The 25,350-nt window shown below is 38.5% G+C and overlaps 2 protein-coding genes across 3 annotated transcripts; both read right to left on the bottom strand.

Moving 5' to 3' along the window:
- Nucleotides 1–830: 830 nt before the first annotated feature.
- LOC137168151 (guanine nucleotide-binding protein G(o) subunit alpha-like) lies at nt 831–11,637 on the bottom strand. The gene is made up of 10 exons (XM_067570647.1): nt 11,495–11,637; nt 10,671–10,806; nt 10,502–10,593; nt 10,295–10,387; nt 9,713–9,873; nt 6,759–6,887; nt 3,705–3,834; nt 3,185–3,256; nt 2,004–2,091; nt 831–1,210 (listed from the first exon to the last, which is right to left on the bottom strand). Exons 1-10 carry the CDS (start codon nt 11,531–11,533, stop codon nt 1,020–1,022), a joined length of 1,131 nt encoding a protein of 376 aa, XP_067426748.1. The 5' UTR covers nt 11,534–11,637; the 3' UTR covers nt 831–1,019.
- Nucleotides 11,638–13,394: 1,757 nt separating this feature from the next.
- LOC137168128 (ethanolamine-phosphate cytidylyltransferase-like) lies at nt 13,395–24,030 on the bottom strand. Of its 2 annotated transcripts, none has more exons than XM_067570616.1 (13): nt 23,687–24,030; nt 16,915–17,003; nt 16,174–16,335; nt 16,022–16,088; nt 15,848–15,932; nt 15,732–15,772; nt 14,988–15,136; nt 14,708–14,790; nt 14,525–14,602; nt 14,371–14,436; nt 14,217–14,282; nt 14,030–14,118; nt 13,395–13,842 (listed from the first exon to the last, which is right to left on the bottom strand). In XM_067570616.1, exons 1-13 carry the CDS (start codon nt 23,815–23,817, stop codon nt 13,728–13,730), a joined length of 1,221 nt encoding a protein of 406 aa, XP_067426717.1. In that variant the 5' UTR covers nt 23,818–24,030; the 3' UTR covers nt 13,395–13,727. The 2 variants fall into 2 exon arrangements, with proteins under 2 accessions (XP_067426717.1, XP_067426718.1); XM_067570617.1 differs by having other exon boundaries at nt 14,988–15,120; nt 15,731–15,772; nt 23,687–24,029.
- Between the last annotated feature and the right edge of the window lie 1,320 nt (nt 24,031–25,350).

Genomic DNA, 25,350 nt, shown 5'->3' with positions numbered 1-25,350 from the left:
CAATAAACTGGCCCTTTACCTTCTCAGTCTCACCTAACTGGAACATACCATCTACTCAGGTGACCACAGTGTGAGCTAGACTGATACCAAGCTTTCCAAACATATAGAACAACACTGATGTAGGATTTCGCTGTTACTGCTGGCAATCACAATTTCCTGTGGTCACACATGCACAGCCATGAGTGCACCAAATTATATAGAATGTCATTTACCACATAACAGTGTTATCCATTCTACCTCAACTTGACAGAGCCTAGTGACTCACTGTTTAGTGCAGCTAATAATGCACACCTGTTGTCACTATCACTGATTAAGCTGACAATCTGCCCTACCATCACAGCTCTCAAAAAGAAGCACAACAGGACTGAAGCCCTTCAACAAAACACAACATTGTGAAACAGAAACTACTTAAATTAAACCCAAATTCCATTATTTGTGTAATGTGACTGATAAATTAACAGAAACACAGGACTGAAATTAGTGATTTAACACAAAAACATAAGTAATGTTTCAGGGCTTAGTGAAAAGGGAGAAGAGCAACCTTTTTACACTAGCAAACATGAATTTGTCAAAGACAAACAACTTGCACAAACATTGTAATAATAAATGCAGTTATTGGTGATTTAGAGGCATTAAAATGTGCCAAAACATGACTTTATCAAGAGACACACTGACTAAAAATTGTTGCATTTCCCCAAGTTACAGTGATCCAAGGTTATAATTGCATGCTGTGCAAATGAGGGAGACAAACATATCCTGCATAGGTAACTGTTCTTTGAAGGGGAAGAAAACCTACAGTAATCAATAAACCACATTAAAAAGACCAGGCATGCAAATCCATAAATATTTTTATTTAAAATGTTTTAAAATAAAATGGGATGAGTGTAGCACCAATAATATTATCTTTACCATATTAGCCACTTAAATAAGTTACTTTAAAATGAGGGAAACAACTGTAATAAAGTTAAAATTTTTAGTGCTGAATTACCTAAAACACACTAAGAATTATCAGAGAACTTTTATAGCAGCTGGACAGCTGCTAGGTTCTCCTTGATAATCTGATCAATGACCATTTGGAAGACCACCTGTATGTTGGTGGTGTCTGTGGCAGTAGTGAAGTGGTGGAACACGGGATGGTCTGGTCTGCTGTTACATGCTGAAAACATGGCAGTGATGAAGTGGGCCGCAGCATCCACATCACCATCTGGACCTGGATATCGTTGAAGGTAGACAGAAAAAGATACATTCAGAGACATCTGTATGGTGCCAGTTCAACAGCAGTCCAAACTATATTGAGTTGGCCTAATTCATTAAATATGAATAAAATGACGCACTTTCTTCCGGAGATAATCTGTAAACAGGATTTCCTTCCCAAACCCCAATTACACACATAAGAACATTATACACTGACATTGAGAGATTGCTTCTCAGTTGTGCCTGAAATATGTATGACAATGATTCAGCCAGAGTCAATGATATACACATAAACGGAGGACTGTATGTGAATATTGTGGAAATCTCTGCCCAGGAGGAATTTTGATTACCCAGTGGACTGGAAGGATGCAGAGACCCATCCAGCAAAACAACAAAAAACATACATATTTAAACAATTCCTTGTGGATTTGAAGAAATCCAAGTTCGAAGTTAAGTGTCAACTCTTCAGTAGTAAGAGTTGGAGTATCCCACATCAGCAGTATATATTTTATGTCAGAGTTCTCAGTTTTGGGGTCAGGAAGTAACATTGTGGCAGTTGCTATGTACTGTAGAGAGAGTCAAGGGAGAGTTTCAAGACTGTCAGATTGATATTTGATGCATTTTTCCATTATAGATTAAATAGCTCGATATGTATGATCCTTGCTTTATTTCCTATTTGGAAGTCAGTCATTCACAAGAAAAAAAAACAAGAAATAATGCAAAAGTATGCTTTACTCAGATGAACCTGACATCATACAAACATACTTACACAAGTAAAATTTGATGTACAAAATGTCTCTCCAGCATACCTTCATAACTAGAAAGATAAAATCTCAAGTGTCTTCCAGAGTGAAGGATCTTTTCCCGGAAAAGGTCAGTTTTGTTCATGAACAGGATCTGTAGGAGAGGGATAGCATGAGAATAGAAAAAATAATAAATATAGCAGGGACAATATTCAAATAACCCTCCAGTTGATCAAATGCATCAAGTCCTCAACACTTTAGGAAACACACAAAACTCTGTATTTACAGTACGTGCTTCATCTACCAGAGGCCAAACACAATTTTACCCTGAAATATTGTGTTTGAAAAACATTTTCTCACTACATCTGTATAAAAACTATAATGGCAGTCATCCTGGTCCAGAGCTAACACTGACAGCATCCTAACATCCTCTGAAAATTAAGATATTGTACATCTCTCCTCTCACAGGGCACATACAACATACAGCGAGTATGCTGCTCAGCAGCGAGCCATCAGCTAGAACTGCACATCTCTGGAGCCAAAAGACTTGATTCACTCCATATATATCACCATGGTTCAGTCTATATGCTATAAACATATGCATTACCGGCACCAAAGCACTGACAGGTCAGTATTAGCATATTAAAAACATTATTCTAAAGTCTGCTAATGGCTTAATGATACCTTTAGCAGAGGTTTTACAGAAAGGGACACCCTGTAAAAAAAAAAAAAAAAACATGCTAATATATTTTGGTGCAGTCTGTCACCTAGTGTTGCTGACTTTTCCATTTTTGTAGATATTCGTGGCTGTAAAATAAACCTGCTCCTAAATACTTTGAGTTAATCAAATAGAGATGTGAATGCTAGTGACCAAACAAGTGAGTCATTCATGCTCATATAAATAATCCCATAAATTTGATTGTGAGAGAAATCAAACAAATTCATCACAGTAGGTGGTGAACAGTGCTTCCAGCCAACACACTAAACAGAAATCCCATATTCTACATCTCAATTAGATGCAATTTGTATGCTAATTATGTATGTCAGACACAATCATAGCAAGACTGTGCCCTATCTGCCTAGCATGAATGCTTACCAAAAAGGCACTTTAGTCCCCCCCAAACACATACACATTACAATGAGTTTCAAACAAACATGGCAGACAGATGCCTTAAAAACAATACTATAAACTGATACTTTGTTTGTTCTACAATGTTAAGCACCTTTGCGCACCATACCATACTTACCAGTGAGGTGCTCTTGAAGACTGTGTTGGTGCAGATCGATGTAAAAAGTTCAAGACTTTCCTGCAGCCGATTCTAATGAAGCAAAATATGAGAGAAGCTGAGGATATACATTAAGTTTGCACCAAATATTGTAGCTGCAAACCTTTGTGCAAATCTTCTTTATGTACTCACACATTGGAAATTATTTGTGCAAATATTTTTCATTTGTTCACAAAATGTCATGAACAGCTACAGATCTCCTTACAGATTCAAGAATTAATTTGTTCAGATAGTTTTTTACGCATTCAAACATTGGCATTCATTTGACCAAAATGTTTTACACATTCAGACATTTGAATGTATTCATACAAAATGTTTTCACACATTCAGATATGGTGATACACAGCTACAATACTTATGACCCTAATTTTATTCCATACTAATTCAGTGAAACACAATGTCTATTCTGCTAAGTCAGGAAAACATGGCATCACATTTGATTTATTGCATGTGGCTACAATCAATCTTTATCATAACATACCACTGAAGGGTCTTCTATTAGTGACATATCATAGCTGCTGAGGGCCACGACAAATAACACTGCCTGGATACAGTCGAAACAACTGAGCCACTTCCTCCTCTCACTCCGCTGGCCCCCGACATCGTACAACCTGTCAACACGCAGAACAAAAACCCATTTGTGCTTTACTCAACCAATGATCACAGACCATAAGTACAAGAAGAGAAGAAGATTATTTGTGCAAGCAATTAGCTTAAATCACTAATCAATCTAAAGTATAATGACATGGTGTTCTTTCTCTGCTGGGCTCAAGTATACTAAACTCCAGAGATTTGTCACAATTATTAAGTTGTAAAAAAGTAGAAAGGAATAATGTAATATAATTGATTTAAGTACAAATATTCTTTGTGAGTTGACAATTTAAAATATATTCCCTCACTAATAGCTTTATTGATACTGTCTGTTGCCGTCTTACTCACAAGAAATATGGCAATATCACTGATATTAGGGAATAGCATTACATTGGCACATTCAAACCTGTTATAAAACGTGACAAATATTGGGGCAACTTATTTCAAATTATGATTGGACACTTGGGCTTCACTAAGCCAAGGGTCTCTGTGACACAGGTAATGAGTTCCCATTTGGGCCAGACAGTCCCCAGGTGCATGATTGCAGTACTCATGTCAGAGGTAATGAAGCATTTATCCTCTGGGTCAAGAGTCAGCTGTAACAAGCTGGGGGACAATAAGCCTTAACAGTGGCATTTGACAGCAGTAGTTTCTGTGGCGCAGAACAAAAGATTAACACTTATGAACCCCCAGAGGGATTTTATATGCTCAAGGCCAGATTATTTTAACAATAATCATAGAAACTTTACACATAAGCAGACAGAGAATGTTAACTAATGCATCAAACATCGCAACAGGATGCAGAGTTATTATTTACATGGTCTTCAATGTTACAGAAGTTTAGCTGATTTATTGTTGTCTGTGGCATGTGCATGGAAATCTTGCTTGAATACCTTGAACCGCTTGAGACTCATTGTAGTTTTCAACACAAACTTTCTGGATGAAAAGTAAAGAGGACTTGGCACCAGGGCAGTAACCAAAAGCAACATGCTACATCTTTATACCTTGGCTGATTACGATGAATCAAATATTTCTGCACAGTTTCCTTTGTGTTGCCTTCATGTGCTTTGAACGTTACATTAGGCATTGAAATTTGATAGTGGAAGACGATAATTTGTCATGATCACACTGAGGCAAACACATCAGAGCTGCAGAGATGCAAACAAAAACATTCATAAAATTGCTCCAAAGCTGTCAAACCTAACATTTTGCAAGCTTCAGCATGTGGTTGCAATTCCAGCCTTTAAGAAGCTACAGTATATGCAATATTTATAAAGTTGTGGTCTGTATTGATCCTGTTCCTTGTGACGACCTGCAGACTGAATGCTGTCATAGCATAGTGACAGGGCACAGGGAGCATTGTGAATAGTTGCGTACTCTGAAAAACAAAAGTTCAAAGTGGAAAAGGGGGGGTTGGGGTTTCAGATCATTACTATGCTTCCTTCACGTTTGTGTTATTATTCCTGGAATAACCAGGCAGAGTGAAGCCATCAATATTTCATGTCTGAGTCATAGCGCCCAGGCAGTGAGTTCAGCTTTTGTCAGGAACCCTTCAAGAGTTAGAGATGAGGCCAAGTCTCCAGAGCCTCACTAAGCCTCACTGTGCTGCTTACAGATGCCAACATGTTAAAGTGTATTCAACAAGTCCATGAACAGGAAAAGTGGTGACAAATGAATCTTTCAAGGACCATACATCTTGATTTCCTTGTTTGACCCAGTGATTGCAACTATACTGATAATAATAACATACTGATATTATTGTCGCCCATTTTTTAAAATAACTTGTCTATTTATTATTGATTAAGTCCATACAATCCCTGTAACCATCGTTTCCTTCATGAAAATAGACTTACAGAGATCTGAAATGTCTTTAAGGTAGATAATCAATCACAGCCAACATTTAATCAGATGTACTTTCTTGTTAAGTTACATATTGTGTGCTACAAGCTGAGTCGTCAATCTCTATATATTTTTATGTATTTGATTTATTTTTTTATTTGAGTTAGTCCATTTAGTTATTGTTATTATGCTTTTGCCTTTAATTGGATTTGTTTCTTTTACCCACCTCAGTGTTTATGTATTGTGTGATTTATGTTCGGTAGCTACTGTAAAACTGTAATTTTGCTTTGGGATCAATAAAGTACTCTATTTACAAAAAATCTTAGCAAAAAAATGCAAATCAACAATCATACAAATGAAGCTCAGACATTACACTCTACAGCCATTGTATTCTCATGCCAAGCTAATCACCAACTCATCCAAACATCACCACCAGGTTCATGGCATGGTTGTGCATATACTAGTAGAACATGTGATAGCAGCAATTTATAACTCATCATCAAAACACTGTTCTTCAGTTCCACTCAAAAAAAAAACATACAAAATATCTTTCTGCTGGCAACACATCTCAAGCACAAGGTTGCTAAGACAACCAACAACTATTTATTGTGAGTGCATAAAATCTACATGTTCATACATGGTAAAAGATCCTGAGTGTTGTGTGTAACTGCATACTTGTGTTTAACTGCATGCATGTGGTTTTGGTATCTTTGTATATTTGTTCATGTTTTAGTGTGTGTGTAAGCAGTGATATCTATATCCCCCTGGTCACACTCAATTATGCTTTCAGCTTTAATATATAGTTCATAATCAATGTTTCTTCATTAGAATTGGTGTTTCAAGGGAATATGACTAACGCTTGTTTATGTAAAGGTATAAGATGCAAAGACTTCAATTGTCACTTGAGAGTAAAAGATGGTGAAATATTATTTTAATATTAAGCAAGCATCTTCAGTGAGGTAATTGCCCCTCTAACAATAAATGTAAAATATGATGCTCATTTTTCCATAATGTTGGCATCGCTGTGCAGGTTAGAGTTATCTGTGTGCAGCATTATATTAAGTTTAAGCCAGTAGTGAATTTGAACACGTTTTAAGTGTCTTACCGAAAGATCATGTCATTAACTTGAAACTGTGTCTCAATGATTCCGCAGGTCCTCACTCTCACTCTCAGAACATCTGCCTCAGTGGGGACGTAGCTGGGAGCGATGATTCGACTCATATTCTCAAAGAAACTGGAGAGAGAAGGAGACCAAGAAACATCACTAACTGATAAGAATGTCAGCTTGTGGACAGACACAAGTCTTGCTGCTTTTGTCAGATTTTATTTGGGTTACAGAAATCAATTCAAGTTCTCATCAACTTCAGGCCAAGACAGTGGTGTTTACTAAACTACACGTTATGGCATGCTTTCAGTAATATGATCTTTTTGATGGCAATGATAGTTCTTGTTTCATTCAGGCCATTAACGAACATACACACTCAGATGCCAGTTTATAATTAAGAATGCATTCAAATCCGACAACAAAGCAATAAATCTTCTTCATAAATGGAGGCTGCAGTTTGTCCTGCTATTGTATTATACTATGTTGTGTGTCTAATATTTAATCTACCCTCACTGATATGAATCCCATCACAATGAACCACATTTTTGTGACAACTTGCAATATAAGCTGCACAGAGAAAATGTAGAACTATCAAGTTGTTGTAGTTCTACAGTAGTTGTTGAGTGGAGAAAGTGGACTGTCAACAGCACACTACATGACCTGGCACACTCAGAACCTTATTATGAAAATTACTACTAGAGCTACACCAGATGACACAAGCGGAGTGAACATTTTTTTTCATGTAGCAGACCTGGCTGCAGGTCTGTGACATGTGAGCCATGTTGTTGTGCAAGTACACAATCTTTTAAACAATGGTATCATGTTGTGAGTAAATGTGTAAGTAACATGTTTGTCAGTTCAGGTATTCCATAAATAATGTAATGTAAAGATGGGTTGATCACATTACAAAGCCTTTCTAAGTTCTACCTTCAGCAGTGAAGTAAAGTTATTAAAGCAACTGTTGATTTGGGGGGATCTAAAAAGAAGAAACAGGTTGCATCAATAGTTACTTCCTGAAACTGTAAATTTCTTTTCAGCAATATTAACAGTTCATTTCATGCCAGATGTAATGTCTGAGAGGTCATTTTACACACTGGGATGCCTTCAGGTCTTGGGCAAGTCAAGTGTGTCACGACACAGTCTAATCCAATATTTCTGGAAGGATAAATCAATGCGGGGTCCAGCAGAATGAGAACATCGAAAGAGAGCTTGTTGAGTTTCATGTCATCCTCCAGCTCCCAACCTTATTGAGTTCCGATAATTAAGCTGTCACATCTTCATCTTTCTCAGTCGGGCCAGCTGGAGTACATTTGAACTTGGCAGACGTCCTCCATGTTGCTTTTGAGATAAGGGCTTCTACGCAATCTGTGTATTTTGAGTACAGTAAATTCAGAGATCAAAAGTACTGAAAAGATCCCTCATTCACCTTCATTTTACAGAGGATATGAAAACCCCAACACTGGTCAGAGAATGTAATGTTGTGTTCAATTTTGTGTTGTTTGTAAATGATGTTCAAGCAATTCAGGCAGTGACTAAGTACCGAAGGCATCTTAATGTGAGCTATGCAAGTGAGTCATACAATCAATCCAATTAGCAGTAGATGCCAGCTTTAAGAGAGGTCTGACAGTTAACATTTTTAAACCAAAGTAAGGCAACTAAGTGACAAACAGAGCACCTAGTTGCTACCTTAACTGTGAATGCAATGTCTACAGCAAGTGTTATTTTGTGATTTTTCTCTCAATCTGTTCCTCAGTTTGTTGAAAAGTCACATTTTCCTCATTTCCTCTACTTTCTAGGCAAACTTTACAATTTCTACTCCCTTATTTTCTACATTTCCCAGACTGCCAGTCATAAAAAAAAGCCAATGGACCGTGCCTGAAAATGTTGCACAGCTTTCTATTTCAGAACAATTGCGAGCAAAACCTCTCCATCATTTTGATTGTGTGCTGCTATATAAACATTACTGAGTGATGCAAACGTCATCTACTACAATGGTTTTTTCCCTGTATAGTTATTTTTCCAATTTGAGTGCAAAATAAATGTAAATAAGTCTTGCTTTATTGAATGTGGGAATCTTAATTGAAATTCATTTTGGATAGAATGTTTTGATGTCTCAACACGATCTAACATTGGGCTTCATTTTGCAAGCTGTGTACAGAGATGAATAAAATATTCACAACAAAGACAACAAAATGGGACAAGAGACGTCCCCAGTGGCTGTTTCAAGCTATGTAATTTTTTCAGACTCCAAATTGAAGTTGGCATTAAACTAGGAGTGCAAAACAATATTGCCATTTAGTAAAATGTATTCCACACTTCAGTTAATAATACACACTTCAGCTGATGATGCAACTCACACTCAACAAATGATCTATACAGAGTAATGAATTAGGATCTCATGACACTGTACAGGCAGACTCTTTTGATGAAGGATTGAAAGGGCAAAATCGCATAGGCGAAGGATAGCACTCGGGGAAAAAACAGTACTGCCCACATAAATACTGTATGAAATGTCCCACACAAGGACGGGAGGGGGTTGACAAACACTGGCTAATTTGAAGTGATATTTATTGGATAAAATACAGCTAAATTAAAAGCATAACGCTCCACCATAGCTACAGCTTCACATGTGTGATGCTGTTTGACTTCTTACTCAAAGAAAACAAACTCTTTAATCATGTCTGTTTCATCTGCTCCATCCACTCATTCCAATTTTCCTGGATGTCTGCAAACAGTGCTTTTTAATTTGGTCCCAATTAAGCCTCCTGTTCCACAAATGTCACAGGAATAATTTCCTGAAGAGGAGTTATTCTCAGCACTTGTTTTACTGTCGCTCTGTATTGACAAGATGTGACGACATACTCCTTAGTGAGCAATTTCCCTTGACATTTCCATCATCAGACATAATTGGGTGGTGTTGTGCAACATAGATCACTTAAGGTCATTTTACTCACTAGAGTGCAGAGTCATTCAGCTCAAACTCGTAACCTCTGGCTGCAGCTGCTCGCACTCCTTGGTCCGCCCAAAGTGCACAGAAAGCGTGAGCCACAAAAGGAAGCAGCTCCTGGTCGTCCCCCAGACACTGGCTACAGGACAGGATGGAGCGGGCATGCATCTAAGCAGGACAATATATTGTTAGCATGAGGTCACTCATATTATTTACAAGAACCTGTAAGTAAATGATAGGGAGACAAATGTGTGATTTAGGCCTATACTTTAGATCAAATTCACCTCTCCTCATATTAAAACTATGCATTAAAGATTGTGCTGCCTGGAGGTAGTAATGGATCAACATGTCTCCCCTTTCAACATTACAACTGATGATGATCACTAGTTTCTACCAATAATCTCTACTGAGAGATTGTAAATGCTTGCTGAATTGCAGAGTATACCAGATAAAGACTGACATCTAGTGTGATAAAGAGGGGCTGCAATAAAAAAAATGTGGACAACAAAGACAAAACTGAGCAGCTGATTTGATGAAACACTTTATCTAAAACTATTTTTCCATAGGAATCTGTACAAGCTCTCCTCACCTTGTTCTTCTTGTTAGCAAGGTTTATCCTCAGCATCCCCATTCCTCGAAGAACAAACTTCATAGAGGTCAGAACGTTGTCTAGTACTGCGGGCTGCGAAGAAAAGTCAACATTTGCAAGCCGAATTGCTTTTGGCTCAGATGAATATTTTAGGGTGAAAAATAAATTATAACACTCAATTTGCATCACAACTGCCCAGTATTGCACCTTGAAACTGATGAGCTCTTGTTTGGAGAAGCCGTGACTGTGGATTATCTTTATCTGTTTGATCAGGGTGCTCTTTCCACTCTCTGCAACTCCTGCCACACAATCCGGAGAAATTCTTAAAATAAACGATAAGTCAATGGTAAATGATAAACCAATGCCTTTAACTTACCAAGCATGAGGATTTTCACCACATTCATCTCAGTCCTGGCATGTTCACAAAGGTCTTGTTCTATTTTAGAGCTCTGCAGTTTAGCCTTTTTACCCTCCTCTGTGATATCCTGGTGGAGGCACATTCCCATGCAGACCTAAGGCAGAATGCACAGTTTTCACATGCAACCTGAATGCAACTTTGGGCCTATAAAACATTAACTGTAATAATAACTTAAGGATAATAATTTTCTATAACCTATGGGAAAGTATACTATTTCATGTATTATTTGAGTTATTTAAAATACAAAAAAATGACAAGGAAAACATTTGCAGATGAACATTAAAAAATGAACACATTCCCTTAAGCATTAAGAAAATATTTTTGGTACTCAAAAATAATGTAATCTAGTTGTCTGATAGCCATTTTTATATTCTATCTATCTGAAGCAGGCTACTGTAGACAATATGGTCTGTATTTATCTCCCATGAAGATAAGCCAATTGATAAATGTAAATACTTAGGAAAAATGTCCATCACGTTTTAAAATTACAACAGTCCCAACACCAGTTTCAAATATGAAAAAGCAGCAAATCATCAGATCCGAGAAACCATACAGTTGAATTTGATTTTTTTCTTTTTACTATGACTTAAATAATTATTCTTTTAATCAAATAAGACCATATGACGACAAAAGGTTGCTTTTTTTTTTTTTTATCAAAACTGCGGCAAAAAAAAATCCAAATGAGCATGAACCTCTCACACAACCCTGCCAAGATTTCATCTTTTTGTTTTTTTTTGTTTTTTTGAGGAGATTAAAAATTCAACAGCTGAATGAACGTATACCTGCAGTGGGGCTGGCAGTACATTTAGACAACAAAACATCACTTTGCTTTTGCTCTGCACGCCGCTGTATCGTTTGACTCACAGTCCAAACCGCAAACAAGTCCGAGGAAGAATTTTAGCAAGACAGGGAAGAGCTACTTAGGCTAATTAGGGGCACGTGCGCACGGCCTTACTTGTCTTTAAAACTCAGAGCTACTTTGAAGCTGGTTTTTTGATGGACTCAAAAAGGCTTTCACTTCAAAATAGGCTTTCATGTTCACTTAATACGTCTATCAAGATATAGAAAAACTTAAACTCATTAATAATAATGAATATTATTATTCATTAAAATAAAATTACATAATTGCAAAACCGTAGCCTTTATGGTGGAAAATTGATTGGCGGAACTAGCTTATCTGGTTACACAGTGCATGAGTTGCAATTTTTTTTTTTTTTACTATACCTTTATAGTGTCAGCATGTGGCCTCAGATGGGTGTATCTCTCCATGAATTACTAATGATTTGTTGAATCAACTATAGTTGCCAACATGAGCATCAGTCTCTCTGATACTTACAAATTAACTGTAATTCATTTAACATTAAACAGGATTTACTTTGCCATCATAAATGACATAAGGTCACAAAGCCTTTCCACAGCAGAAAAGCTTACAGAACTTTGCTGGGCACCTTTTCACTCCTAAAATAATCCAATCTTAATGGCCTGACATTTAACGAACTCTATGCGTGACTCATTCATATGTTGCAAAATTAAGATCATCTTTCCTGATCAAAGGTCATTTTCTGTGTCCAAAACATGACTTTACCCTTTCATCATGTGAATAATGCACAGCCTGCCAATTACTGAAGAAATAAATTATGACATGACAATTCTGACATTTTCTGTTTTAGTGAAAAGAAGATCAGAAACAGTTTTTTTCAGATTAAATTGTTATTATTGTCAGCAATAATATACTGTAGTCCAATTCATTTCTACAGTATTTGTCAACTGGGAGTTGTCAATAACATACATAGATTATAGCCTACACTGAATACATTCCAACTCGACATACAGACATATTAATATGCTTTTTAAACAATATGAAACCATCTATACAGTAGTTAATGGAGAGGAGGTGAGTAAAATATACATCTACAAAAAATATATTATTATTTAATCCCATTTGATATTGAGACAGAGGTTAAATTGTTCAGTGCTCAAAAGTGACAGTAAGAGGTCTAGTTCGTGATCAAGTCAACAACACTGAGCGTATGTCATAGATCTCTAGTTATTCTATGAAAACAAAATGTTAAAAGCAGTCTGTTAAAACTCTGTACTGTTTTCTACTTTAGGATAAATCTACGGAGTGCTGGTTGATGCACTCAAAAGGCCAGGTGTGCAGGTCTTGACAGTGTGCATTTTGGATTTAAAAACCTGCTCTACCAGTAAAACAGAACAGTTTAGAGCAGTCAGTGCAGTCTGGAGCAGGTTCTGGTATGAGGTCTCATGGCAGTCCATCAAATTTTCAACACCTTCTCACTTCCAAACAACCCAAGTTGGACGCAGAGAAGCAGGAGGGAAATGTTCTCCTCCATTTCTCTAGTGGTTTCCTCCAGAGAACCTGCAATCACTTCGTAATACATACATACATACATACAGTACATACACAGTATAACATAGACAGATTGTATGTTAGGCAGAAAACAGCAACAGCTCCATGGACATGACTAATCAAGTCACTTCCTTGTTATAGTTCAATGCCTCAGCCAACATTTCAGGTCCCTACACTTACCCTTTATGGGCCCAAATCTCACGATAAAATACATCAACATTATGTTCTAAAGGCAAAAAAATAGATGTACTTGAAGAATTAAAAAAATATTCGAGAACATAAAACAGACAGACAGTGTGATATCTTCTATGTTTCAGCCTTCCTCTATTGTTCTGTCTGCTATAGACGGGACAAATAGTTAGATGTGTGATTTGACATAAACAAGTAGTTGCATATGCAGGACATATTAATACACAGGATGATTCCCCCACACACATACTGCATACCTGATGATCCCACAGCAGATTATGCCATCCTGGTTAAAAACAGGCTGCTGTAGGGACTGCTGTAATTAGCCAAGATCATGTGCGGAGGGTGTCGTAACACTTATAAAAGGGCAGATTTTACTGTACATGAGATTAGATGAATTGAGCTTGTCAGTGTAATGTTGACACTTAATTGATGGTGCTTATTTTGGGGCCTTCCTACAACACAGCTTGGGCTCTTTCTTTAGTCTTTTCCTCCTCTTGTCGCTTCATGGCCTGGATCACAGCAATCTCTTTGGCCTCTTTCTTCTGGTTCCTTGCTTCAAATAGCAGCCTGGATCAAATGAAGGAAAGATATTACTAAGACTTTACTAATACATTACTCATTCCAGCAGTGAGTCGACATGTCCCATTTTTTACCTTAAAAATACTGTGAAGCCCAGTGGATATAATTTATATATTTTTTTGATTATTCTTAGAGCTGACAAGTTTTTGTTTTGTTTTGTTTTGTTTTGTTTTACCTGTTTTTGATTATCCTCTGCACAATGGCATCTGTAGTGAGGCTGTTCCCACTGTCAACAGTACGCAGGATTCCTTTCCTCCTCGGCTCCTGAATAAGAAGAAAACATTTTATTGATCACCAGTGAAGATTATTTCATAAAAGTGTTTTCTCAAAATAGTTGTACGTGACAATGTTTAGAGTCTCACAGCGTAAGGGTCAGATCCATCCTTGTCAGGGTATATTTCTGTCTTTCCATGACATACAAGATCCACCTAGATAAAAAAAAAGCCATGTGTAAGTTGATTTATTCATTTTTTTTGTTACCTAGAGGTGAGAGGTGATTGTATTGTTCATATATACCTTGAAATGATCCAGCAAATCTTTTGTGACAGCAAAGGGTGCACCGATCACCACTTCCGAAACATACTGAAAAAAAAACAAACAGTATAGATATAGATATAGAAGAAATACATGCAATGCTTTGTATTGATGGAGAGTCAGAAGAAGAACACACTCGACAAGCCAGGACACTGAGCGTTCTCTCATGGACATTCATGATGGGGTAGTTTTTCCCTTTATAACGATTCACCTCCTGAAAAATATGAAAGTAGAAACGTAGAGAAAATGTCAGGGCTTGACTTTGGAAGACAGTAACTGTCTCACAGAGATGAAAGACAAAGAGCAGAATGAGACTCACCTGATCAAAGTGCAACCCCACTATAATGTATGGCTTTTCCGCAAGCTTATGCACTGCTTCCAGGAAGTCCACATGGCCAATGTCTGACAGGAGACTAGTCAAGGGTGATTTCACAGCAGCAATTCACAAAACATTAATTATTCACACCATTCTAACAGAGACTATCACTTGTTAAATGCCCTGTTCTCACTTTATTAAATTGCACATGCATTTGGATTAAAAAGCAAAAATATGTTTTAAAAAATCCAAATTATTTTCTAGTGTGGATGTTAAAAGATACGGAAGAGGTCAAAGGCTCCTGCCACATAGATGATGGTGTCTCCAGGTTGAGGCTCCTGGCCTGAAGCAAACTGGATGATCTTTTGTGAAGTCTGCAGGAACTGAGACACCCCCGTCCAGGGACTGTGGCCCTTCTGACCATGTGACCCCCATAATCCAGAAACAGGCACAGTGAGTACAAGTGACATTGAAACAATAAGCAAAATGTACATCAGTATAGATAATATAATCACTGCAGTATGCTTATCAGATAAGCCCAGGATTAACACTTGTGCTGCATGAGCACCACCAAGTGGTTTGAGGAGTAACATCATCCTTAGCAGGCGAACTCAAAGCTGGCCCACAAATCTCCAGCACATTTATTCAACTCTCGCCAAATTCACAGCGTTATTCTTCCAGTCTAAGGCAGTCAAATGTGAAGAGACCATCTACTGCTTTCACACTATTTAGGCAAAGCATGTTGACTGTGAATTACTTTTCGAATACCGGAACAGAAGTGGCATTCAGCGTTTACTGGCAAGGCCTTTAACTTGATTATAAAGTGGGAACACAGTAAAGGCCTTTGTTTAATAATGGTTGACATCTGGCCCACAAGGCAACTTTGGATACTTGAATGACAAAAAAGTGAAGGCAGAGGAAACAGCTGGTTTTAAACTGATGCCACTGAAGACTTTAGTTCTCTAAGGATTTAATGTTAACTATATTATGATGATCAAATAAGCTGGAAATATATTTGGTACCTACCTTTCCAAAGTTGTCTGTGTGCTGCTGGTAGTCTGAACTATCCTAAAGAGAAGATAGGAGCAAATTAGGGTTGTACTTTGCAATGAAAGCATATAAAGAGAATACGGCTGTACTCACAATGTTGCTGTGGTGTGCTTTGGTCATCAGCAACATTCTGCCAACCAGGTCTGTGGTTGAAACTCCCTGGGTTCTCTTACACTCCCTGTAAAAAACATGCTACACAATGTAACAACCTAAGAAAGACACATTCTCTGCCCTAACTGTTATTATCATCTTCTGCAGAAAGCTCACCTGTAGCGTCCTGACTTCTTCACCTCTTCATATGTGTCCTTCCCGTCCACCGTAAGTGTTATGTCATCTGAAACGATAGCATACAATTTATAATCAGTTCAGCTTTGCCATAACCACTTGTAACAGATCTTATATGCTGTAGTGATGGATACCTCCGTGCACACAGAAGTCACAGTTGTACTTGTCGAGGGTCTCGAGGGTGGTGACGTAAGGCGCTCCTTCTACGACTTCATCCACCCACTTTATGGCACGTACCATCTTGTACCTTTCTTCCTGAGTGAAGACTGGCGGACCCTTGTGCTTTGCGATTTCACCTTGAAAACAAATAAATACACTCGAACAATACTGCAGACTGAGATTAACAGAAGAGAGAGAGACAGAGTTCTCCATTTGCATTACATTCTGATTAGCAGCTTTATTGCATTCTGATTAGCAGCTTTATCGCTTTCGTCATTGAGATATTTTATTATCACCTCAGCAGAGGGAAAGCTTGCTGATATCTATGTTGGCCCTGACTGTGAAGTCATTCTGCGTTATCACTATGTCAGAATGCCCCAGTGTGTCAAAGGAGGGTGAGGTACAATCGCTGAGTTGCTGCACTACTGTCACAGCAACACCTCCTAAGTGTATAGGACACAGCTGGTGCCTGGTAATGATGGGGCTGAAGAAAATAAACAGATGCCTCCCCACACCTACCAGGTACAGGCTGGATCGGGGAGGGGAAAGGAGGGAAGAATGTCAGAAGTGGGGATGAAAGAAGTCAGCTGCAGATGAGCATTAGTTTTTAAGTTAACAGGGAAAGACTGGCTATAACAGACAGCTTTTTTTCATGTGAAGATGCATTTGGAAGGGACAGTGTTTGTGCCATGACAGTCACTAGTTTTTGGTCTTACTGTCTGTATGTACTCCAACGATGAGGTAATCTCCCATGGCCTTGGCCTGTCGCAGCTGGTTAGAATGACCATAATGGACCATGTCATAGCTAAGAGAAGAAGAAGAAAAAATGAAGAAAGAATTATGAATATTCACAAAAGTTGCATTATCAGTAAAGTGCAGTAGTTGCCTGAAGGGATTGCTTCCAAGAACACAACACTGTAAAAAAAGAACATGTCAATTGGTCATTTCTCAAATTAAAAAAAGGTTTCTGTTTAGCAGTTTCCAATTTATCCATTTATTGTATCAAAATTTAAACACAACTTTTGTCCAATACACCATGCTTTTTAAAATGTTAAAAATGGCAGCCACTCCATAACACTCGGATGTCTGAGTGTTCTTGAACGCACCAACAAGGCAGACAGTTTTTTGCAACTTGCAGTATCTTCATCCCCAAAATGATTAAAACACTCAGTGAAATAAGTGGAAAGCAATAACTAACTAGGAAGCAGATCAATACATTTTTAGTTAATGGACTGAAATGTGCAAAACTTTAGCCTTTAATATCCACAGTGGTCTTGTTATTATCCATCCACCCCACAATGTAATCCACATGCATAATATGATCTGCTAAATATCTGATCAAAGACTCAACATAAAAGAGTCAACTGCACAGTGTCTTTTCTCTCCATCCTCCCTCTTCCCAGGCTATCATACCATCTGTAGATAATTAGATTATCACGGATTGGAGCCTGAGATTCTAACATGGTAATCTAGGATAGTAATAGAGAACAGATGGACATTAGCTTTCCATCACTATTACTTCAGCTGACATTAACCTGATCATTTTTCTTTCTGCTCCACTTTGAACGTGATATTTATGTAAAAAAAGGAGCTGAATAGGCTCAGACTGGCAGGCTTTAGTAGCAGGTGAAGACATAGTGAGTTTGAGTTTATGAGGATCTGATCACAGAGTAACTGCCCACATTCACAAAGTGAATCAAGCTAATAGAATCATCAGCAGTCTTTTGTCAGTAATTATAGTTTTTTTCTCAGTTGTTTATACATGAACACTGGTACTTGAGACACAATGACCACAATCTGTAATTCATGTACCAACCCCTGAACCAATTTTGCTAAAATACAAGCACATTTCCTGCTTTACATTCAGATTGCAGTTCAAAACCACACTTTTTTTCAAAACACTGCAATTCTCTACATTTGGCACAATCTTCATGAAAAAAATTCCTTGTGCTCACATGGAACACACTGCCATTCGAAATGCTAAACTTAAATTTCCTACCATCCACTCTGACTCCTTGCATGGGCAAATACATGTTGCATCATTGTTCAATTAGCAATGAGAGCTTTAAAAATAAAAGGGCCACAGGTGAGTTCTTCTGTTTTTGAGCAATGGATGCAAACATAGCAAGACTGAGGAGTGAGAGTAAGAGGACGAGGAGGAGGACGAGGAAGAGCAAGACGAAGGAGAGCCATAATCTCTGATAAGATTCAGGCCACTTTGGTTGACCATGTGGTCAACCATGGTCTAACAATGAGGGAGGCTGGGCAGAGAGTACAACCAAACTTGAGCAGGTTGACAGTAGCCTCAATTGTCCGGACTTTCTGAAATGAGAATAGGTAAGAAATCTAATCTAAAGCAAATACAGAGTAAAATCACAGAAAACAATGACATTTTCCAAAAAACTGCACCGAAACCAGATGAGGACGAAACAGATCTACAGGCTGCCTTTTGAAAGGAACACAGAAAGAGTCGAAGAATTGCGCTATGACTATGTGCAATGACATATTACAGTATTGTAATCCCAATGTTTTGCACTTCACAATATTGACTGCTCTAGGTCTTTCTGATATTGACATGTTGCCTGTTTCGGAGAGTTCTTGATCTAGATGCAGCTGCAGTGGAGCTTGAATTGATCTTCACAGATGAGGTTGGTTTCAACCTTGCGAAAAGACGAGGAAGGGGAAGGAATGTCATCGGCCAGCGTGCCACTGTCGAAGTCCCTTGCCAGCGAGGAGGGAACATCACTACGTGCGCAGCCATTAACCACCACAGCGTCATCCATCACTGTGCCACCCTTGGCCCCTACAACACAGCCCGTCTCATCACATTCCTGGACACGCCGCACAACATTCTCATTCCACCAGACCAGATGGCCCAGAGCAGCCCAGGTATGTTGTCATCTGGGACAATGTAAGTTTCCAGTGGGCTGCTCTGGTCCACAGCTGGCTCATTGACCCCCCCACACTTTTCAGTTGTTTATCTTCCACCATATTCTCCATTTCTCAAACTGATTTAGGAGTTTTTTTCTGATGGAGACGGAAAGTGTATGACCGCAATCCCCATACTCGTGTACCTCTTGGGAAATTACAATAAGCACAACATAATGATGTAACGCTAGAATGAAAATTTATTAAAATTTACATCTCTGTCCTCTTCAGTACGCTATATCGCATGTCAGCGCTCTCAGAGGTAAGGTGTGGAACAACACTATGAAGCACCCTGAAAAATCAATAAGAAAACAGATGAGCACTGTCTGACCCATGAACACACCACAACAGTAACAGAATCCCATGTTGTTTTCAGCTACAGGCTACGTTAATGAGAGACAGCATCTGCGCCTTGCTGCGGTGTCACTATACACAGTCTGACTGAAAACAGCCTGGACTGCACTTGAGTGTACTGAAATAACTTATTTTAAATAAACTACTATTAGATTACAGGAATTACCTGTGATTCTGTCACTTCAACAAAATGCACAAGTATGTAGCACAAAAAAAGGTTGTTGTTGTTGGTGAGGAAACTAATCAGAAACCAATAGTTTTTCTGTGTCTTGCACTGTTGAAATGGGATCCACGTGTGCAGGCTCTGAGGCGACAGTGCAGGGCCAGAAGCATGCAAAGAAGGAGGGGGGGGGGGGTGCATTTGTAGGTGAATGAATGGAGACGAAAACTCTGAGACCCAGACAGTTACATAAGAACAGGAGGCTGCTTTGGGGTATTTGCCCTTAGATGGACAGGAACACTAGCTAGGTGCTCAACATGTGATTGTATTCCTGTTTTATTTTTTAGCAGGGATGGATCATGACAGTATCACTGTGGGATGATGAAATATTAATTAGCGTAGCCTGCTAGCGGACACCCAAACGGCACCTAAGCTTCTCAAGAGCAACACCAGACAGACATCTGTATACACAGTGATAACAGGAGTTATTTGAATTAAAATACCTTGAAAACAACAAAAATAGTATTTTTACTTAATACTTCATGGTTAATTCTCAGGATACCAATTGGTCTCAGATAAGCCTGGAATAGACTTCACTGCAACTTTATAGTCTTGTGTATGTACACACAACATAAGCAGATACACCGTGGAAGTGGACTTTACACTCCTCCTTGATGATGCTTCTCTGACAACTGATCTTTAACCCCTATCACTTCTTTTCAGGATGACAAATAAGAACAGAAAGCCCCTTTGTGCAGGGAAGAAGGGGCAGGGTCACAGATGTCTCAACAGATGAAGTGACTGTGCTCTTTTCTTGGAATTTTCCTATCACGCTGCTGACAACGCTGGATGTCAGTAAGAGCGCAGTGATGTCCAGTAGGGTTTCAGGGGAACAATGTGCTCAGTGACGGGCTCGGCTGCTTCGTGCTACAGCGGCCACAGCAGGTGTGGGCTGTAGGGGTTATAGGGGTTAATGGCATGAGCTCTGTTGACATTGGCTCTCTTTGCATGCTCACCCCACCGGTTAATATTCCGGCATCCCAAATATTCTGCAACATTCCATTAAACCACGGATAGGCAGCCACACCTAAATGGCAGGAATTCTACTAGAGAAAGCCACCATAATCCTGGCCTTCATACACAGAAAATCAAAGCATTTATTCTGCCGCTGCACCATAAAGCCAGACTCTGCACACCGAGACTTGGTGCTTCTTCCAAAAGTGGCATCTTAAAGGGTCAGTTCACCCAAGTTTTCAGTATGTTCTACCTTCAGCGGAAAATACTTCCCAATAAAAAATTGTTGACAGTGAGCTCAATGGATTATTCTGAATTACTGGGACATTGTTTCTGGAAAGACAGGCTGCTGTTGAGTTTTTGAAATGTCATGAGCGCCACAAAAACAAAATTCCGTTTGCATCTTTTGTATTGGGATGACGGTAAAAGTGTTGGAGATGTCAGAACCTCTCAAATAAAAAAGAAAAAAAACACTAAAATATGTCTAACTGCGAAAATATTTTGTTGTAATTTGGATGAAAGTATCCTTTAAAACTCTTTATGTTGTTTCAATTGTTAGCTCGTGTATTTTTAATGCAATCCATAATTTTGACAACGACCAGTTTGTTGGTCTTCTTGATCTATTACTGTAATCAGGCGGCAGCAAAGAAGTAGTATGTATCAAATCCTCTACGGGTGTCCAACTTTATTGTGAACTCTCCTGAAGGAGGTGAAGTATTTGACTGCAATATTATGGCATTGACTGAGCACTGTGTGTATCTGAGATGACACTGCAGAACCTTTTCATAACTCATATTAATCTCAAACCTTTAACTCCACCTAGACCTGTCCATGAAACCTGTTCCATGTGTTCAGCATCATTAGGCTCACCTGTCACATGACGAGTGGCCAAGAATTAAATGTTGGCCATCATGGCTCAAAACATAAACCAGGAGAATATTGCTTCTGTGGGACATAATAGTTTAAAAAGAAAGTGTTTGGTTGGATGCTGATGCATTTTTGACATAGCGCAATAGCTTTATAATAAGTCATAAGCCATTTCTGAGCCCAAGCATCAAGTGGTCGTTTTGCCATTTGATGTGAACACACGTGCTAATTGTCTGTGGTTAGTTTTGCCCTTCCTACAGCTATGTGTGGATATGAATCCATCACCTGTATTGCATTAAAACCACATCTGACACTACATAAGCTTGCTCAGCTTTATAATAATTGTTTTTTATTCCATTACATCACACTGAAAGGAGACACCCTGTTTATAGAGGTACCATTGTGGCATCATGAAATGAATCCCAATCTATGACCAAACCAGAGAGGTCTATGGTGCATAATGTGTAATATCAATATCCTAAAATACTGTGTGTTTTCATTATCATTCTATGGTGTTGTAAATAATTTTAATAGGCTTTTTGAATTGTCATAGTAGGAAAAGCACAGGTGATACTAATAACATTAACAATGACTCTGTCCTATCTAAATGTCTAGCTAACAGTGAGCCAGCATCCACAATACCAGGACCCTGACATCAAAGAACATAAATGGAATTCAGCCATCATTAATTTTATTATTCACACCTGTGCATTTCTGTCTGCGATGTATCAAAGTGTTCTTCTTTGTATGCCTACTGAAAGTCTTTGTGGTGGCTGGATTTCCTGGAGGTATAAGTGTGACATGTAAGATTTGACAGAGCTATTAAAGGTTATGATATCATTTCAATGTTTCTTATTGTCATTATTGCAAGAGGAAACACAAGGGTGAACACCAAAGATGGATGGAAACTGTCATTTACACATATATCATGGCAAAAGTGGAGAGGGTTTTGTCAACAGACAGAGAAGAGACAGTGTAGGTTGCTTATTGTATTTGTAATTATATCACTTTATAGAAATGGAATTAAAATATGTGTTTTATATATTTTCCATGTGTAGAATGAGGGTAGAATGATTTAATACTGTTTGATGATATTCATCTTATTTTAGCAACCTAAACGCTGTAGGATTCTGATATAACTTTGGCCTGGAAAACAAAATTAATATGATGGCACACAAGCACCAGTATTTAAGACTATTTTATTCTGCCTAATGGATATCACTTTGCATTTAAACATCATTGTTATCATTTACTTCTTTGTGGTAGTGTGACCTTCTTGGTTGTGCCTCAAAGAAGTCTTACGTTTAGAAAATATCTTTTCTTTTTCCTTTTGCTTTAAAGCTTCCTTTGACAAAGTTATAGTTTCGTACCAGTATATAAATAACACTTCAAGCAAGATAGATGGAAATAATGAAATAAAACGACAAAGTTTAGAGGATGAATGAATTACTCTAACTTTGGTTGCAGCATCCAATATTTTTTGGCTGAATCTGTGTAGCACTTAATATAAATGTAAGATTATGTCTTGTTTAACATAATGGTATACCTGATTTAAACAGGTAATTTTGTGAAGATACTACATGGCGTCAAAGAGGCTGAAAGCATCTCTGCTGATACTGGACAACTATTTTGGTGCCTCTATGCAGTTGGTACTTACATTACATTACAATACATTCATCTGGAAGACAGACACTTCAGTCCAAAGCACTTACAATATTGTGTCATTAGGTTTACCTTAGTACACCTATGGTTGGTCATAGATATGAGGCTCCCTTAACATGACGGTGAATTATAGTGAAGTACAGCAAACAAAGATCAATGTAAATCTGTCATGATGCTATTATGTAATAATGTGTCTGTTCAAGGAAAACTGAGGCTGCCTCAGCAATATGAAATAAAAGTAATGCAATGTAATTGACATGTACGTCTTGAATTGCAGTGCTTATGTTTCAGCTCTCAATATGCACAACAGAATATTAAATTAAAAGTTTTATTCATATCTCTGGAGAATTGAGTAGCAGTCCTGTGAGAGCCCGGTTACCTGCAGCAGGCCTGTCCCGGTGACAGGTGATTTTGGCTGACACATTCATTCAAACGGGCTCGATGCAAACGATAAGTGTTGCAGCATCTTCATCACACAATCAATCATCCGGTAAGTTACTCACCACCCATCGCACCACACCCGGATTCTTCGCCTCCTCTTCTCGGGACTGCAAGCTGCAGCGCCGGGGGTCGTCCCTGCGTCTTTCCCCGCTGGTGTGTTCACTTGGTGGTGGTGATGTCCATTTTTGATCATTTTGAAGCTGGTGCTCTATTAGTGCAACTATCGCCACAGCGCGATTTCCTCCAAATGAGATGTTAAGCGTGGCTGTGTCAGTTATGTGCCTCCTTTTCAAGTACAGGACAGCTGTGTTTCTGTGTCAGCAGCAGCAGCAGTGAAGCAGCAGCAGCGGCAGCAGCAGTGAAGCGATGCGCCAACGCCTCCTTTACCGGCGACGCAGCGACGCACGACGCCCGCAGCGTCAAGTCGGCCGAAGTAAGCGGATAAACCGCGAAGGAAGAGAGCGCTATTCATAAAAGCACATGCATCACTTCTCTGTAGCTGCGGATTTTATTTTTGTAAAGTGCCAACGTTGACCACTGTGTCTTGCACGGCACGCTTGACACTGGCTGAATCGTACGATGTAGTGCCGGCTCACAAAGCCGACATGTTGTTACATAATAGCGACGTTTTCCCACTGTCATGTGACAATATCTGGATTCCCACAGAAATAGCAGGCTATTTGCCAAAGCTGTCTTTGATGACCTGCCAGTTGGTGATCGGCCTGAACATTAACCTCGATTTACTGAAAATTAGGTTCCAGTAAGTAAGCCAAAGTAATAATAATAAAATTTACAGTTAAATTGTAAATAATAGATACATTAAATTAATCAAATTAATTAATTTAATTTGATCTTATACATGCTATTTCATTTTGTCTTTAATAACGAATAATGAAATAAAATAAAATATAAAAAAGGTAAAAAAAATACAGACTTAAACAGAGTACTTATTTTTAGGCAACACCTGTACAATCAATATTACTTATAATAGCATTAATAGCACTGCAATAATCCTTATACATTTTATCAGTGTTCACTATGTTCTTTCCACTCTAAAACCATTTATTAATGTGTTGTGCTGACAGTATTATATTGAGGGGTGTGTTTAATGTTTTGTCCTCCATAGCTACTGTAGATGAGGGTCTCAGAATTACTATTAAACACAGGTTATAGCTTTTACTAGGTCAACAGAGACTTGCTATTGACCCTGGACTAATATTAATACAATGTGCGACTCTTGTCAGTCAAAAATAGGACAACATGATTACTGCAAACTCTTAATTGCTGAATGAAGTTACTTTTGGGCAACATTACATAATTTCGATACTTCAACATGTGAATGATTGTTTAAAGGTAAGCACTGTAAGGGAAATCCTTCTGTTAGCACAGTGTAGCGTCATCTTGTGGAAAAGCCCTGCTAAATCACACAAAGCCTTTACACTTACATGCCAGCAGAGGGAAACCCAGACCCATATATTGCTAAACTGGTGCAAGGTAAACTCCTGAAAGCAGTGACATTGAATACCCTGGTATGTGTTGTCTCCTTTCTCCAGTTGTCTGGAGTCTTTTATCTGGAGGGGAGTGCAGTTGCTCTTATTACTGGGAGAGCACAGACTAACAAATCATGTTTGATATGAGGATAAGAATTTTTGTTGCTCCCTTATATATGATTCAAATAACTGTTGATGTGAACAAGAACAAATACACCTCCTGCCCAATGTAGAAC

Source organism: Thunnus thynnus, chromosome 17 (genome assembly GCF_963924715.1).
Source record: "Thunnus thynnus chromosome 17, fThuThy2.1, whole genome shotgun sequence".
In the NCBI taxonomy this organism is placed as follows: Eukaryota; Metazoa; Chordata; class Actinopteri; order Scombriformes; family Scombridae; genus Thunnus; species Thunnus thynnus.
The sequence above is the reverse complement of the archived record's forward strand: the minus strand, read 5'-3'. Positions and strand labels throughout refer to the sequence as shown.